A 16,472-nucleotide genomic window follows, 5' to 3' on the forward strand; every position below is an offset into this window, starting at 1 on the left:
CAACAACATCCGACTCCTTTTTTTTTTTTTTTTTTTTTTGGGGGGGGGGGACGTGTTCCCGAGCCGCCTCCGTGATTGGTCACTCTCCGCTCGGGTGTCACCAGGGCAACCGAATGATGGGGTATTTATTTATTTATTTATTTAAACGCCCGACCGGAACGGGAAGCGTGCGATCTGATTGGCTCGCCGCTCTCCGCTCCCCATTCAAGCTCGGGGCTGCTGCGGTGGTCGCCATTGGTCCGCGAGGCGTGTCAATCAAATGGTGCGAAGCAAGGTGGGCGGGATTTACGCAACGGCAGCCGGGAGGAGACAATGGTTTTGGGGTCGCTCACGCATCGGTTGTGGGTCTCCGCAGGATACTATGGCGACTTTCATTCTACTGGAGAACAGACTGGAGCCGAAGACATGGCCGAAATGTTAGAATTTTACTTATACAATTATCTGTCGTTGAATTAGCGAAGTAGCGTTCGTGGCTATTTCCGGGTTCGAGTGTCAAAGCGCGCGTGCGCCCCTCCGAATTTTTTTTTGGGGGGGTGGCAAATCCAGGCATTCCCCCCTCCCCTTGGATCTCTATGGAACAAGTTTGTTTTAATTTGTGTCAAAGACTTAAGATGAAGCATATGAACATCAGTAGCGTTTTCGTCCCGTCACTCCCCACGTCACGGGCGGTCGCGTAGACGTCGCCGCGTGGCCCTGCGTTGTTTGGGGGGGGCGGGTTGACTGGGGGGGGGAGGAATTTCCACAATGAAGCCCGTGTCGGAGCGCCGGGTCTTTGTGCTGTGAGCACGGACCGAGCGCGTTATTATTGTCAACGACCGACCCAAAATGGTCCAGGTTGAGATTTGGAGCCGCGTTTCGGTGTGAATCCAACGATGCGCGAGTACAAAGTGGTGGTCCTGGGCAGTGGCGGGGTCGGCAAGTCCGCCCTCACGGTCCAGTTCGTCACCGGGACGTTCATTGAGAAGTACGACCCCACCATAGAGGACTTCTACCGCAAGGAGATCGAGGTGGACTCGTCGCCGTCGGTCCTGGAGATCCTCGACACCGCCGGGACGGAGCAGTTCGCCTCCATGCGGGACCTGTACATCAAGAACGGACAGGGCTTCATCCTGGTCTACAGCTTGGTCAACCAGCAAAGCTTCCAGGACATCAAGCCCATGCGAGACCAGATCATAAGAGTCAAAAGGTGGGTCGGGTGTTGATGTCAATCTTTCAAATGCACGCAAAATGTCCCAAACAGGCCATCACGGTGCAATAGTAGTGCACTGGGCCTAAAGGTTCTGTTTTTAGGTAATAAATCTCCTTTAATCAAAGCAACGGTTTGGAAATAATGGATCCTCCCGCTTTAAAAATCTTTGCTTTCCTGTATTCATAGTTTAAAACCCTAATATACCGCAAGGTCTGATCCAAAAATTACTATCGTTTCACGTTAAATAGCCTACAGGTGTTTTGATTTTGAATTGTGCTAAGTTGCTGTGTTTGTCACCACTTCACAAGCCATAAATGTACAGATAATTACTTTTCTAGAACCCATTTTACTACATATTTGACTCTATAGATGCTCTCCCTTTAAAAAAAAAAATACTCTGATACTTACAAGTTTACCAGTTGACCAAGCTCCTACTTAAGTACTTGCTGTAATAGTTTGCTATCTGTACTGCGGTTTTTGTGTGTTGTGTGCCTTTAAGGGGTGCGGCCTTGTCAGTGACGTCAGGAATTTAAGTCGGTCCTTGCAAGTGTTTTTATTTTCTATTTGTGTGCTTGTCCTGTTTAAAAAAAAATGCTAAACTGTTTGGGTGACTGCATCTCTCAGCCAAGGAGAGTACTTGGACAGTATTTGCTTTTAGTCGAAAAAATACATATTTTTGCTTTTGTGACGGTGTAGCTGACACTAACTAGAATTTTAGCTCACAATACATGGGGAAAAAACATAAATTGAAAACATCAGGGCACTCATAAGTCAAAGTACAACTGATACCACATCACAATGGACCTTTCTGACTGGCCACCTTAAGCTCCACCCCTTTAGCCATGTCCCACAAGCTTCCAAAATGGCGTATGAACAGAACATGTTTGAAGTCGCGTATTCCAGATAATATTGCGGTATGTTTTTTTGCTAAATTCGTCAAACCTGTCCAAGAGAGTTCTACAGATAGATCTCAACTATTTCGTGCGAGGATATGTACACGGAATTAAGATTTTGGACGGAGCAGGACGCAATGTCAGAGTTACAGCGAAACGTAGGCGATCGATGCAAAAAAAAAAAAAAGTTTGACGCCTTAGAAACTTCATTTTGAAATCCAACAGGATCAATTATTGGAATTGTACTGCGCATGGAAAGCAGGGTGAGTACTTTTTACTTGGAAAGACCATGAGTAATATCATTGTTGTTTTTAAAAGTGGCTCGGAATCGAACCCAGTGCCCTGTCTTAAAAGTCTGATGTGATACAAATAGGCAAATAGACATTTCTTTTGCATGACGTGGCGCATTTACATATCCCTAACCGGACTCTTCGGCATAAAACATTACACACTTCAATTGGCAGGTCAGTAATACGCTAACAAAGTGAAAGTCGTTGTACTGCAATGTATAAAGCACTGCTAATAATTCAATCAAACTCAGAGAAGATACTTCTCCCTCACCTACCCTCGAATATACAGCCTTGTGTTTGTTGATATTCACATTTAGTTGTACATGCGGTGTTCCACAAGCCTTAATCCATCGGAGACACTCCGTCAACTGTGTTTTGGACTTTGGAAAATGAATCAAGCGGGCCTGATGTAAACGAGCAGGATATCTTTCATCAGAATTGCACGTTCCCCGAGCCCATTTGAGGAGCATTTTCTTCGTAAGATTAACTTTTCCAAGCGCACGCTACTGACAACCAGCATTGCTTGTGGGAGAACATGGCGGCAGGGGCGTGTCAAGTCACGTGTCAAGACAATGCGGCTATCTGATTGGCTATTATTGTACGAGTGATTGACAGGTCGGAAAGGTCATTTGTGCAAAGGATGCAGAGTCCTTGAGCATTTTAAAGTGGTTAATAGAGCAAGAGTCCAGTGCGATGACGATTGTGGGCATCAAGACTTCAAGGAATGTATGCAGTTTAAAGTGACTCGTCTTGCAATAATCCGTCGATTGCGCAAATGTTGCGCATATATTTACCTAATGGGGATCGCTTCAGTTTCAAACCTGGACCCGTTTAGTTGAACACAAAAGGTTGATATTACTTGCAAGAATTGGATTTAAAAAAAAAAAAGACACGTGGAGATTTTAAATAATAGTTGTTGGACCGTTTAAGTGAAAATGGATAATCTGCCACAGCGCATTGTTTGGCAATGACTGTTCTAGTTCCATGTACAAATGGAATCTAGTTTGAAAATCGACACCAGCCTTTCCTCCTTTTTGAGTTCAACAATCAAATAAGAAATGCAGTTCCTCCTCTAAAATTGACGTTTACTGTATTTGTAATCGAATGATATAGAACACATGGGACAGGATTTTATGACAAAAAGTTGCACGAGTGCTTGATGAGTAATAAAATCTTGGTGTTTTTACTCTTGACAGTCGGTAACAATATAAAAATGGATTTAACCATGCTAATGTACCCCATCAGGCTCATTATAGGCAATCCTTGGTTCACAGCACTACAGACACACAATTAACTAGAAGTGTTTTTCATACAAATATGTACTTTATGACTTTACGACTGCACTGGCGTTGGTTAGTAATGGAAAGAACAGAACAAGAGCAAAGTATCTTACTTTTTTATTCTGACAATCAACAGCCCTATAAAAAAAAATTGATTGCGCAACAATAATGTACCCCAGAGGGCCAATTATTAAGATCCAGGTCGTTGTACCTTGTCAAATTCAAATACGCATCCCTAATTTGTAATGTATTGCTTTACAGAGCTGACTTGTGCCGCTAGCTAGCTCCACAAGTCACTTGGTTCCTTGTGCACAAGTCACTAGCTAGCCTGTGCAGCTAGCTATTGGGGGATTAACCCTTACTTAAACCTTGACTGGAGTAGTCCACCTTTTGAGAGACTAGTCATAAAGCAAGTTCCCAAATTAGAGACAGGATTATTTGGTTGTTTATTTTTCTTAGCTAGCTAGCTGCACAAGTCACTCGCTAGCTGGTGTAGCTAGCTATTTGGGGATTAACCCTTACTTAAACCTTGACTGGAGTAGTCCGCCTTTCCAGAGACTAGTCAAAAAAGATAAATTAGCATATTAGAGACTGGAGTATTTATTTGTTTATTTTTGTTAGCTAGCAAGCTGCACAAGTCAGTAGCCACCTTGTGCAGCCAGTTAGCTCCACAAGTCACTAGCTAGCTTCTGCGCAAATCACAAGCTAGTTTGTGCAGCTAGCTATTGGGGGATTAAACCTTACTTAAACCTAGACTGAAGTAGTCCGTGTTTTGAGAGCCTAGTCGAAAAAGCAAATTAGCAAATTAGAGACTGGATTATTTGTTTATTTTTTTTGCTAACAAGTCACTAGCTAGCTTGTGTAGCTAGCTATTGGAGAATTAACCGTTACTTAAACCTTGAGTGGAGTAGTCTGAGTTTTGAGAGACTTGTCACAAAAGCAAATTAGAGACTGCATTATTTATTTGTTTATTTTTGTCATTTCCTGCCCTGTCTCTGCTCCAACAAATCTGCTCAACCAGTGAGGAACAAGCAGTTCACTTCAGTTCTACAGGTACTCGAAGCAGTACCTGCTTTTGCCACTGGAAACTGTATCAGCAGCCAGGTGACATGCGGTGGAAATGGGGCGCTAGTCCACTGTGTAGTGTGTTGATGTGACCCTAACTAGGATACGCAGCATAAAATACTGTGTAGAAAATAAATGGAAGATGGATCAGATCAAATAATTGCCTGTAGCTGAAAATATCCATCCATCCACTTTCTTAGCCGCTTATCCTCACAAGGGTCACGGGGAGTGCTGCAGTTTATCCCACCTGTCAACGGGCAGGAAGCGGGGTACACCCTGAAGTGGTTGCCAGCCAATCGCAGGCTACATCGAGACAAACAACCACACTCACAATCACACGTCGGGGCAATTTAGGGTGTCCAGTTAATGTTGCATGTGTAAATGAATGGGTTAAACCGGTTCTGATCTGGAGTCCATTCCCCATTTTTGCAGCGATTCAACCGCATTCCTTCTCGGTGGTTATTTGAAGGCGGCGTCTGTTTTGGGGAGAGGTGTTTATTCGCTCAAGTGGACAACGCGCTCCTCAGCTGGTGCATTCTGCATCTATTCGTCGTGGAAAATCACAATGTCCGCATTCTTACAGGTCATTAGAGCTTTGTGTGCTTTTGTGATTACTCCATTTAGTTCCCCTGCGTCCTGAAATAATTCTGCATCTGGGCTAACCCGGAGGTCTTCTAACTCTATTGTGTGGAAACCCATTCAAAACAGCATAAACATCACTGACTCAGTCCTCCAGTGTGTTGGTTTAATTTGCAGCATCATCTTCGTAGCTCTCGCGCAACTGTGAATGAAGTCGTTTTATGTTCACAATTACACGCGGACTCGGACTCCAGATGCAGGCCGGCCGCTGCGTGATTTCGTGCTGCGCGCCGGCGAGGGTCTGGTGTTGTTCTCTCATCTCGCAGCCCCAATTTATTTTCGCCTACAACTCCTACCCGCGGTTCGTCCTGTTACTTGGTGCGCCTTTAAAAAGCTTTATGCTGAACAAAGGTTAGTTGAAAGGGGACATAATTGGTGGATGCACCGTACCCTACACTATGTTACAGGTCTAAAATTTAAGGCTTCAATCTCGTCTCTGGATTTCCTGTGTGGAGTTTGCATTCCGTCCCTGTGTTTGTGTGGGTTTTCCTTGGGTACTTTGGCTTGTTTGGTTCTTTGAATGCTCTAAATTGTCCGTAATTGTAGATTGTGTGAGTTTATTTCTACGTATCCTCCGATTGGCTGACAACCAATCCCTCCTGTACCCTTCCTCCTGCTCAAAGTCAGATGGGATGGGCTCGAGCTCATCTGCAACCCTGATATGGATAAGCACTATAGAAAAATGACTGGACCTAATCGGTTGTATAAAAATCGTTTGGCCTCTTGATTGCCTGCCTACCCACCAAGTGTGAAATTACACAACTATTGAAAGTGAATCTTTTGTTAGCTGCCTCCAGTACTTCTTAAAATATGTCTGTTAGCGAGCCGTTCTAAATAAATTTTGCTGGATTCTGACGGATTGTGACAGTGTGACTAATTTACAACATACCACCCCTGCACCAAGTTTCTCTGTCCATGACTTTGCAGCTAGGCTAGGAGAAGATCCGGCACGTTCAATAAATACACAGAAGCACAACAGGGCAGTTTCATTCATACAGCGCGTAACCCTTGACTGGCATACGCTATTACTGTGGTGAGGTCATGATTACATTAAATATGTGTATGAAAACCACTTGTAGGACTTCCTATGCTGCGTGACAACGTATTCTGCAAGCTTAAATAAAATGGGGATTCTCTCTTATGTCAAAATAGAAAGTTAAGCAAAGCTCTAGGGTTAACACAGATTAGCATGAGCTAACACTATTGTTAGCATTAGCTTCTGAATGACACATGCATCAAGCATTTTGGTTACCTTTTGAATGTAAAGGAGGTAAACAGTACCAAGCCATTCAAGGGACAGATTGGGACTAGACGTGATGGAATATGCATTGAAGTTACCCAACAAACAAAAGTGACAAAAAATCCATGTGTCTCTGCAACCTATCCGCTGCTAAAACACCGGCGACTCGTCACGGCTACATTAGCTCAGGTCAGGGGCGTCGCTCTGTCAGCGTCCAACAGCGGCGGCTGTCAACGGAGGCTACGGGCGAACATGATTACGCTGTGGACCGGGGCGAGCGCGCCATGGAACTCATCACTTATCATGCCGGGGACGAGCATTGACTGGTGGCTTCGCTGGGCATGTAAATAACGGCCACCATGGTCAGAAAGTGATGGGGAAGCACGCGCAGATGAAGTGATAAACCTTGATGTTTGCACAGCAATTGAGCTATGAGGTGTACTAAAATATGATGACAAACCCTTAAAACCCCCCATCTATCTATCCACCCATCCTTTAACTATAAATGTAATACTTAAGGGCTGAAGACTTTGCTAACCATGCTGCTGACTTTTAAAGTTTCTGGAAAAAATGCAAAACAGGTCGAGTTGCATCCCAATAGTGTTTATTTAAAGGTCAAGTGTCATCCCTACAAACATTCTAAAATAGATAATGAAATGAAAAATACATATGACATTATTCACTTTAATGTCTACACGAAAAAATAAATATGAGCGGAGAGCGCGTCATCCATGGGCAAAGTCGCGGAAGTGTCATTTGGTCGCTATATTGGCTGCATCTCCTGTCTGTGACCGGACATTCATCATTGAAAATACGCTGTGGCCCCCACTGTAGGACACGCCCCTTCTGACACGGAAGCTCTTTTCGAAGAAAACATCACAAAAGCGAGTGAAGCGAGCAATATTACCCTATTGCTTCGCGCTATATTCAGATGATATGCGATCACGGCCAAACCGCCACCCTGTCTGATCCACTTTTAGCCATCGCGGCCCGGCGCCGAGACGAGCCACCCTGGCCGACAAGGCCGGCGGCCGGCTCGGCCTTATTGATAAGGCCGAGTGGCAGCCGTCACGGCACCCTTCGCCGGCGAGCCCAACGCGGAAGCCGTCCGATGCGCACATCGACACATTTAGCACCCCTGTCATACGTACGTGGATCTTTTGTCACATTATGAGAGATTGCTTACGTGGTCTGCCCCAAACTATTATTTTTTTTTTTTTTTAGCAGCTATATACACACACCTACCTCTCATTTGGAACCTACGAAGCTCCCGTCCTTTGCACCCGTTTTCACGACGAACCGGGTCTTTTGCAAACTTATGAAGGGTAAATCCATCCTCCCGAGTGTTCAAGCAATGTCCAGCAATGCAACGAGCCGGCATTTTGGCTAACACGAAGGAACAACGAGCTACCTCCCCGGAGGTAAAACTAATAGAAACAAACGAGTCCACCTAAGGACGGTCCTGCCATGTTCATCACTTCCTGCTTCTTCTCGAAAACAAATCCCTCGAGAGGATTTTCATGGCAGGAGTTACAAAAAGCTGTTTAAGTCAAAATCATATTTTGTAGTGAAAAAAATGCATGGGTCCATGTCGGCTTCCATTTTTTCATTAATAACATACTGAAAATCCTCCATTTCATGACAGTGGTCCTTTAAAGTTTATCTAAAAATGTGAAGGCCTAGCCAACCTGTTACTGCACTATACTTTGTGGTCAGGGTTCTGTAAGTCCCGGTGACATTGTTTCCATCAGGCGGTTAGCACGCCATACTTTGGATCGTGCAAAGATGAGTTCTCCGTTAAGCATCAGGGAAACTACTCATTGGTTAACCCTGATGTCTTTGCAGGACCAAATCTCTATCATCTGTTAGTAGCATCAAGCATGAAAGGAAGTGGGAAGGTCAGTTTTTCAAAGCCACGGGAGAATCCCAGTTTTCCAACACCACCCTTGGTCTTGTCTTGAGTTGTTTACGAAAGACATACCTCTGATCTCCACTCGTGTAACTCAAGTAGAAGATGTGCCAAGAGAGAGAAAGGCGCTTGTAGTTCTCCCTAATATAGCTATTGTCAAGAAGACGAAACCCAGAATGTTTGCCTCCTTTTTGTCGGTTCCGGCCAAATTGGGAGTCTCGATCCCGTCGGCGGCTTGCGACATCCGTCAGCAAGACTTGAACGCGAATTGATGCGTCATGCATTATAGATGAGATGTGTCTGGGAATGGGCCAGTCGACAGTAAAACCCTCGCGGCCTCCCCGAGGCTCGTCGGCTCAAGGCTAAAGCGTGACATGTTGTTTACCATGTCGGAGTCACTGCATTAGCGCAGCCAACGTTTTGGTATTCCGTCATATTTTCTCTTCTTTGTGACAAATCTTTCTAGACGGCCACACGTGGTACCTGGTAACACTGCCTGCTCTAGACACAGGGTGGTCAACACTTATTTTTTTTTTTTTTGCTTCGGTATCTTTGGCAGCCACAGTCTCACACCTCCTGGGAGTACAAGTTTCCTCCTCTGTTATTATGACTATATATAGCACCCCCCCTCCTCCTGTATGCCACATGTCTTTGTGTAGCAACGTGGCCCCAGTGAGCCACACGCTGTATAAATGCCTCTATTAGAGAGAAGAAACAAGCTTTTTGAAAATACAGTGATGGATATTAATGTTCAGTAATGTGACATCGCTGGGCTCTTTTAGCAGCTTTTGAATGATTTTGAGAGCCGGACCAAAAGCACAGCAGGGTGCACCTTAAGAGCACTTTTACCCTGATTGAAGGACAAGCTCCCGCAGTTTCTTGGATTTTAAGGCACGATTCTTTTCAGGGGAAAAATGCGAGTACAGTTGGTACCACAAAATTCAAAGGTACTTAAGTTACAGGTGGGAAATGTATCGGCATTTTTGGGAAAAATATGTCCAGGAAGTTGCACAGTGGGGTCGAACCGTGCCCGCTTAAAGCAGAAAAGATCGAATCGTGAGTTCACACTGGATGTGAGGTGGGAGGATCATATTAACGCGATGCAAATGCGCTTTCAGTGAGCATCTCTCATGATCAAACTTGTCTGGTGTTAGCGTAGTAAAAGGCCAGCCGCACACCGCAGGGCGGGGTCGGACCCAACTAGAATTTAGCATCGCTAAAGAACCACAGTTGGCGATTCACACCTGCGCATTGGGCGGTTGAGGCATGCACATCCACCGACATTGACTCCGTGTCGGGGGTTGCGGAGGCGCCGCATCTAGTTTATTGTACTGTATGACTGTTACTGAACCACAAAAACATGGCATGGTTGTCAAGGAAGGATAGTGGTGGTGGTTCTTCTGCCAGTCATGAAAACTAGTTGACGAATGCTCTGAAGTTCTGTCTGGTTCAGCTGTGGTGGGAGTAAATAATTTCTCCAGTTAGTTAACGAGTGTTTCAGTGTCATGATAGACATGATCGCCATCCGTCCACTCATTTTTTTTTTAAGCGCTTTTCCTCATTTCAGTCGCGGGTGACCTGGAGCCTTCATCCGATGAATCTGAATCGGCCGTGAATCCAGATCTGTTCCACCCAAAATTCCGAGCTATCATTTGATCAATAAATGTGTCCATCCTCAGTTTATTAAGTGTATTGCAACAGTTCGGAAAGATGAGCTGTAGAAGGAAGCGTCGCCCTCTTGGTTAATTATGTGATCCATCCTGTGAGATGGTCTTCTACTCACGCCGGTCAGTAGGACAGTTAAGATTAAAGTCCACTTGGGATAATGAATTCATAAGTGGATAAAAATGAAATTGACTCTCTGCTCCGAGCAAGTTCATTTTCACCGAAATCTGCAGCGAGTCTGAGAAATGCAGGGACTGTGAAATTGTCGCTGCCCGGCTCACTGTTGATATACTTTGTTAGCGAAATAGTTAGGACCAGGTATGCGTGAAGAAACATACTCCAAACTTGTGTCATGCTGCAATGTAATAGACGTGAGGTTTTTGTTTGGATTCACAATGTTTCCAAACAGCAGACGACATTTGACGTAAACCACTTATAGAGCTCGTGCACGTGACGTCACCATTTTCGCCTCGCCATATTGAAGGTCAAAAAGAGTTCCTCGACAGTGTGGGGGACATTGAACCGGAGCAGAAAATACACAATATCCGAGACTTGTTGTGCTGTTGGTTGTCACAACAGACCAGACAGATATTCAAAGATCTTTCTTTGGAATACCAGCTGAAATGACCAGCAAAGATCGATGGATTTCGGCAATTAAACGTGATGGATGGTGCCCAACCAAATGCACACGACTGTGTAGCGATCACTTGACTTCAGGTAGAATCTCAAATTCCCAAGAAGTATTCATAATGCCAAGTTGGCTCATTTGAGAACAATGCATTTTTAAAAAAAAATGACAGGGAGTCGTCTCCAACGTGCACGGAAGCGTGTTGCAGCCATACATTAGTCTTCGGAAAACCTCTCCCCGACACTTTTTTTTTAATATGCATTGTTCTCAAATGAGTCCAATGCCTATTTAAAAAAAGAAAATAACACAGAGAGGTTTACATAGGTTAACATGTGGCCGCAACACACTTCCGTGTACGGGGGCTGAAGCCAATCCTAGTGGGTTTTTTTTCATTTTTTTAAAACGCATTGGATTCACTTGAGAACAATCCATATTTAAAAAAAGAAACGTCTGTCATGGATAAGTTTACCAAAGTTTAACGTGTGGCCTCAACACGCTTCGGGTACGGAGGAGCCGACTCGCTGTCTTTTTTTTTTTTTTCCCAATCATAGTTAATGAATGCGAGTTTGTGTAAAACCAGGGGTCATTGATTTAAATATTGGTATTTGTATTGAAAAAAATCGGAGTCGCTCCATCGCTATGTGGGATTTATTCTCGATTGAGAACAGATGCATGAACGAAGTATTTGTATGCGTCCAGACGTTTCTGCGCTTTCAAAGTCTTCCATGTAAATCTCGACGACTTACTCACCAGATCCGTGTGTAGATCCAGTTGTCCAAGACAAGCGTTACCGCTTCGGGTTAACACTCCAATTTCGCAAAATGCAAAAACATCCGACTTTGGCATTAAATATGGGTCCTCTATTCCAAGTGTGTTTCACTTTTTCCACGTACGTTAGTTTCTTTTCACCTTGTAAATCTTTCGCGGTATCGGCCAAAACTCTACAAGTCGTGCTATAAGACGTATTTTCGCGTCATCTCCAACAGACTTAGCATTGGAGAATGCTTTGTTTCTGTTCCGTGTAAATCTCGACAACTTACTCGCCAGATACGTGTGTAGATCTAGTTGTCCAAGACAAGCAGAAGCGGGTGAACAGTCCACTTTCTTACCGGTGAAAACATCGACTTCGGCATTAAATATGGGTCCTCTATGCTAAGTCTCTCTCATTTTTCCACGTACCTTCATTTATTATCACCTTCGAAATGTTTAACGGTATCGGACAAAACTCTGGGCGTCGTGCTATAAGACGTATTTTCACGTCGTCTCCAACCGACTTAGCATTGAAGAACGGTTTTGTTTGACCGGCACTTCCGGCCAGTGACGTGATTTGATGACGTAGGTGCACGAGCTCTATTGGTGAAGGAGTTAGAGTGACCAATTGTTAGCATGTTGCTATGCCTTAGCACTGTTCGCTGCAGTGTCATACGCCGTGCTGTTTATACAGAAAAGCACTTTTTGTGTGTCTCTCAGGTACGAGAAGGTCCCCGTCATCCTGGTGGGCAACAAGGTGGACCTGGAGAGCGAGCGGGAGGTGTCGTCCAGCGAGGGCCAGGCGCTGGCCGAGGAGTGGGGCTGCCCCTTCATGGAGACGTCGGCCAAAAGCAAAACCATGGTGGACGAACTGTTTGCCGAGATCGTGCGGCAGATGGACTACGCCGCCCAGCCCGACAAGGACGACCCCTGCTGCTCGTCCTGCAATATACAATAGCCGTCCGGGCCGGGGGGTTGGAGGTCATGGCGGCGACGCACAGATACACACTTGGCACGGCTCTCATACACACACACACGCACACACGGATATTCGATCCAACACGATGGATTTTAACTCTAATATCAAAAGTGAGATTATTCACGATGTGATAGGATTTTGAGAACTTTAAAAAAAAAAAATATACCCTCGCCTTATGTTGCTGTCCACCTTTGTAGTCATTCATCATCAGCAAAGAATTACACCGTGGGACCTTCTTTTTTTTTTTTTTTTTTTTTTTTTCATTTTTTTAAGAATAATCTTAAAATTTACTTTCATGGTGCATTTACTGTGACGGCAAAACAACACTAACCGATAACCGGGGTATCCCTTTGCTTCGAATATGAGCAAAGCTTTAGATGTATGTACATTTTGTGCGGTGCTTTTTTGGGAGTTTTTTTTTTTTCTACTCATCGCAGGGCTGAACCAAAGAAGTGACCTGAAGGCATTTGATGTATTTTTTTTTCCCTAACATTTTCAAACGAGGGAAAAAAAAGTCTTGTTTTGACACAGTAAAGGTGAACAGCATTATCCTCCACTATTTTTTTTCCATTTTTTTTTTTAAATTGTCATTGTCTGAAATTGAAGTCTTAGTAAAATTACGACTGTCAGTGTTCGGGTATCTCAACTAGGGATAATCAATGAATTAATCATTCAGAATTATGTCTGTGAAGCGATTGAGGCTAAACGTAGAGCACTACATAAATAGAAACCAGCGTAGATGCTGGTTTCTAGTTATGTTATATCTTAGTATAGTTATATCTAGTTGCTGGTTGCGTAGATCCACTCTCAACTAGTTTTCTGTTTAGAGAAGAACACGATGGCCAAGATTCACGCAGACCTCCGCTGGGAACCCAATGGACCTTATTGATGGTGGTCTTAAGCTCCGCCCCCTTAGCCATGTCCCACAACCTTACAAAATGGGGATTGAACAGAACATGTTTGAAGTCGATTATCGCATATTCCAGATAATATTGCGGTATGTTTTTTTGCCAAATGCGTCAGACTTGTCCAAGAGAGTTCTACAGAGAGGTCTCAACTATTTCACGCAAGGATATGTACACGAATTAAGATTTTGCACGGAGTGGGACGCAATGTCAGAGTGACAGCGAAACATTGGGGATATGCAAAAAAGTTTGACGCCTCACAAACTTCATATTGAAATCCAACAGGATCAAATAGTGGAATGGTACTGCGCATGTAACGCAGGGTGAGTACTTTTTACTTGGAAAGATGACGAGTAATATCATTGTAGTCTTTCGAAGTGAGTGGGTGTATTCATTCAACTTGGCTCGTAGTTGTACGTGCGCTCTTCCGCTAGCCGCTAATCCGTCATAGACACTTCGCCAACTGTGTTTTAGGCTTTGGAAAATGAATCGAGCGGGGCACTTGTAACCTAGCAGGATATCTTTCATCAGATATGCACGTTCCCCAAGCGCATCTGAGGACCATTTTCTTTGTGACATTAACTATTCCAAGCGCACACTACTGACAGCCAGCATTGGTTGTAGGACAACATGGCGACAGGGGCGCGCTAAGACAATGCGCCTATCTGATTAGCTATTATTGTACGAGTGATGGACAGGTCGGAAAGGTCCATTGGGAGTCCAGAACATCCAGTGCTAATTTTTTATTTGAAAAACTGGTTGTGCAATCAGGAGTTTAGAAAAGTTTGTGCATTTTTTCCCCTCTTTATTGATTCTGGAAATAGGAGTTCAGAACATTTACAGATTATTTTTCGAGCATTCACGGAAACCAGTTCAGAACACTCAGTGCTATTTTTTTGATAATTTGGTCGTGGGCATTCAATATTTTTCAATTAATTTGTAAAAAAAACAGGAGTGAACATTCGATGATATGTTTTATGATTAAATGGTTATGGAAAAAGGATCCCACAACATTCAGTGAGGTTGGTTTAAAAAAAAGTTCAGAACATGCATCAGTATTTCCTATCAATGGTCATAAAAAAAAAACAAAGAGTTCAGAGTAGTGCTGTTTTTTTGTAAATTGGTTGTAAAAATGAGTTTGGAACAATCCACGCTATTTATTAACAGAACTTCAGAACAGGAAGCGATATTTTTCAGAATGAATTGCTTTTGGAAACGGGCGTTCAGAACATTCAGCACAATATTTTGCGACGGCTCGGTCGTCAAAAGTCAAGATGCCAACACCGACGATCGGACCGAAGATGACGCTTCGACTAGCTCAAATGGTAGTGGCGGGGATTTTATTTTGAAAATTCCAGGTGACGTGACTTATAAAGTGAATGCATGGCTAGAAAAAAAAAGGACTCATTGTTTTTGAAAATAATATATGGACAAACAAATACAGGTATGAATCCCGGCGCTGTCTCGATTCTGGATCTTTGCAAAATTTTAATTTACATCAGGAAGGAGCCTTTTTTTTAATTCCCTCCTTGTGTAACCCAAGTTATTTTATTTTTTTTATGTGACCACTGACTCTTAAATATTCCTCTGATTCTGTTAACATTCGACACCCGCGTAATAAAAGTGTGTTCAACACTTGGATTGACAGCTTTTTGTGCGAGGGAGTGTTTTATAGTTGAATTGTCTTGCGTTAAGATTTAAAATGTCACGGGGGGTTGCGCGCTCAACACTTTTGATGTTGCGCTCATCTGTCTTGCATTGCACAGGTGCTTCCTCATTCCGTCTGGTCTCCTAATTTCTCCGCTCGACAACACCGGAGGGTGTTTTGTGGGCTAAACTGCTGGGAAGTGAACGCACGGCGGCTTTGAACACATCTATGTGCAGTGTCGTGTTACTATCACTCATCTATGCATCTCATTTTCCTTTATCCTAAATTTTGACGATGGTAAATTTATTCTGATAATTTAAGCCAAATATTTGCAACATTATTGCATTACTGTATGTTTATTTTTTTTATGTGCAGATGGAAGTTTTCACATCACTTTAGATGTTGCCCAGATTCAGAGCAAAATTTTCATCGTAGGTGCATGTCCAATGTGAGAGAGATAATCTAAAAAGAAAAATCCAGAAATCACAATGTATGATTTTTTTTAAACGATTTATTTGTGTGGTAAAGCTGCAGGGCGGGATGAAGAGGGGTGAAATGTATTTATTTATTAGTTTCTACGTTATAACGTGAAACAAATCACATTGTAAAGTAGAGCATATCATCTTATACTGTGGAAGTTTCACACGATAACATGAAATGAATTAACATTCTAACGTGAAACGTTTCACATTATAACATGAAATGATTCACATTATGTGAAATTAACCACATTATAATGTGAAATTAACCACATTATAACATCAAACATATCACATTATAACATGATAGTGACTTTTTTTGTTTGTGGTGTGGCAGCAATACGCCTCTGTGATATGACAACATTCTAGTAATCTTAGCAAAACGTGGGTACAGCTGACATCTGGAACAGTGACTGAAAATGGTTTCGTATGCATGCCAGGCCACTAGAGGGCAATCTCACCGGTCTGTTCCAAAGCAGTTTTGCAACACACGAAAACACATACCGATAATTGTTTCGGAGACATCTGATAATCGGGCTGATTTTGATTGATTATACATGTTATTGTTGAACAAGTCATACCGGCATCATTTGTGTGCGTGTTTTTCCGTGTGTTGGTTTGTTTGGTGAAGTGCAAAATTCCAGTTAATGCTCCAGCAGTCATGTTTATAAAGTGCCCGCAGCTCGTAATGAAGACTAAGTGTCTTTTAGTGATTTTATTTCTTATTTATGGTCAAGTAGAATAGGAGACACATTCAGGTCACAGTAGGAAGAAGCTTATTTGTTGTTTTTTTTAGGGTATGACACAATGGGAGCACAACACACACACACACACATTCCCAAAGGACATTTAAGCAGCCTCTGAATGAGTTTTGGTCATTCTGCTAAAAAGAGACATCGGGGCTTAAAAGGAA

At 43.3% G+C, this 16,472-nt stretch overlaps 1 protein-coding gene across 1 annotated transcript; it reads left to right on the forward strand.

Moving 5' to 3' along the window:
• Window positions 1-136: 136 nt before the first annotated feature.
• On the forward strand, window positions 137-15,260 carry LOC133511812 (ras-related protein Rap-2a). The gene is made up of 2 exons (XM_061840768.1): window positions 137-1,186; window positions 12,269-15,260. The coding sequence occupies exons 1-2, from the start codon at window positions 873-875 to the stop codon at window positions 12,504-12,506; spliced, it is 552 nt and encodes a 183-aa protein (XP_061696752.1). The 5' UTR covers window positions 137-872; the 3' UTR covers window positions 12,507-15,260.
• The last annotated feature ends 1,212 nt before the right edge of the window (window positions 15,261-16,472 follow it).

This window comes from Syngnathoides biaculeatus, chromosome 14 (assembly GCF_019802595.1).
Source record: "Syngnathoides biaculeatus isolate LvHL_M chromosome 14, ASM1980259v1, whole genome shotgun sequence".
Lineage (NCBI taxonomy): Eukaryota > Metazoa > Chordata > Actinopteri > Syngnathiformes > Syngnathidae > Syngnathoides > Syngnathoides biaculeatus.

What these genes read in the sequence shown, in the direction of transcription:
- LOC133511812 (XM_061840768.1), top strand. Translation starts at nt 873, where the DNA reads ATGCGCGAGTACAAAGTGGTGGTCCTGGGCAGTGGCGGGGTCGGCAAG. An exon ending in CAGATCATAAGAGTCAAAAG is followed by an intron (nt 1,187 to 12,268) that starts GTGGGTCGGGTG and finishes TGTGTCTCTCAG; the next exon opens with GTACGAGAAGGTCCCCGTCA.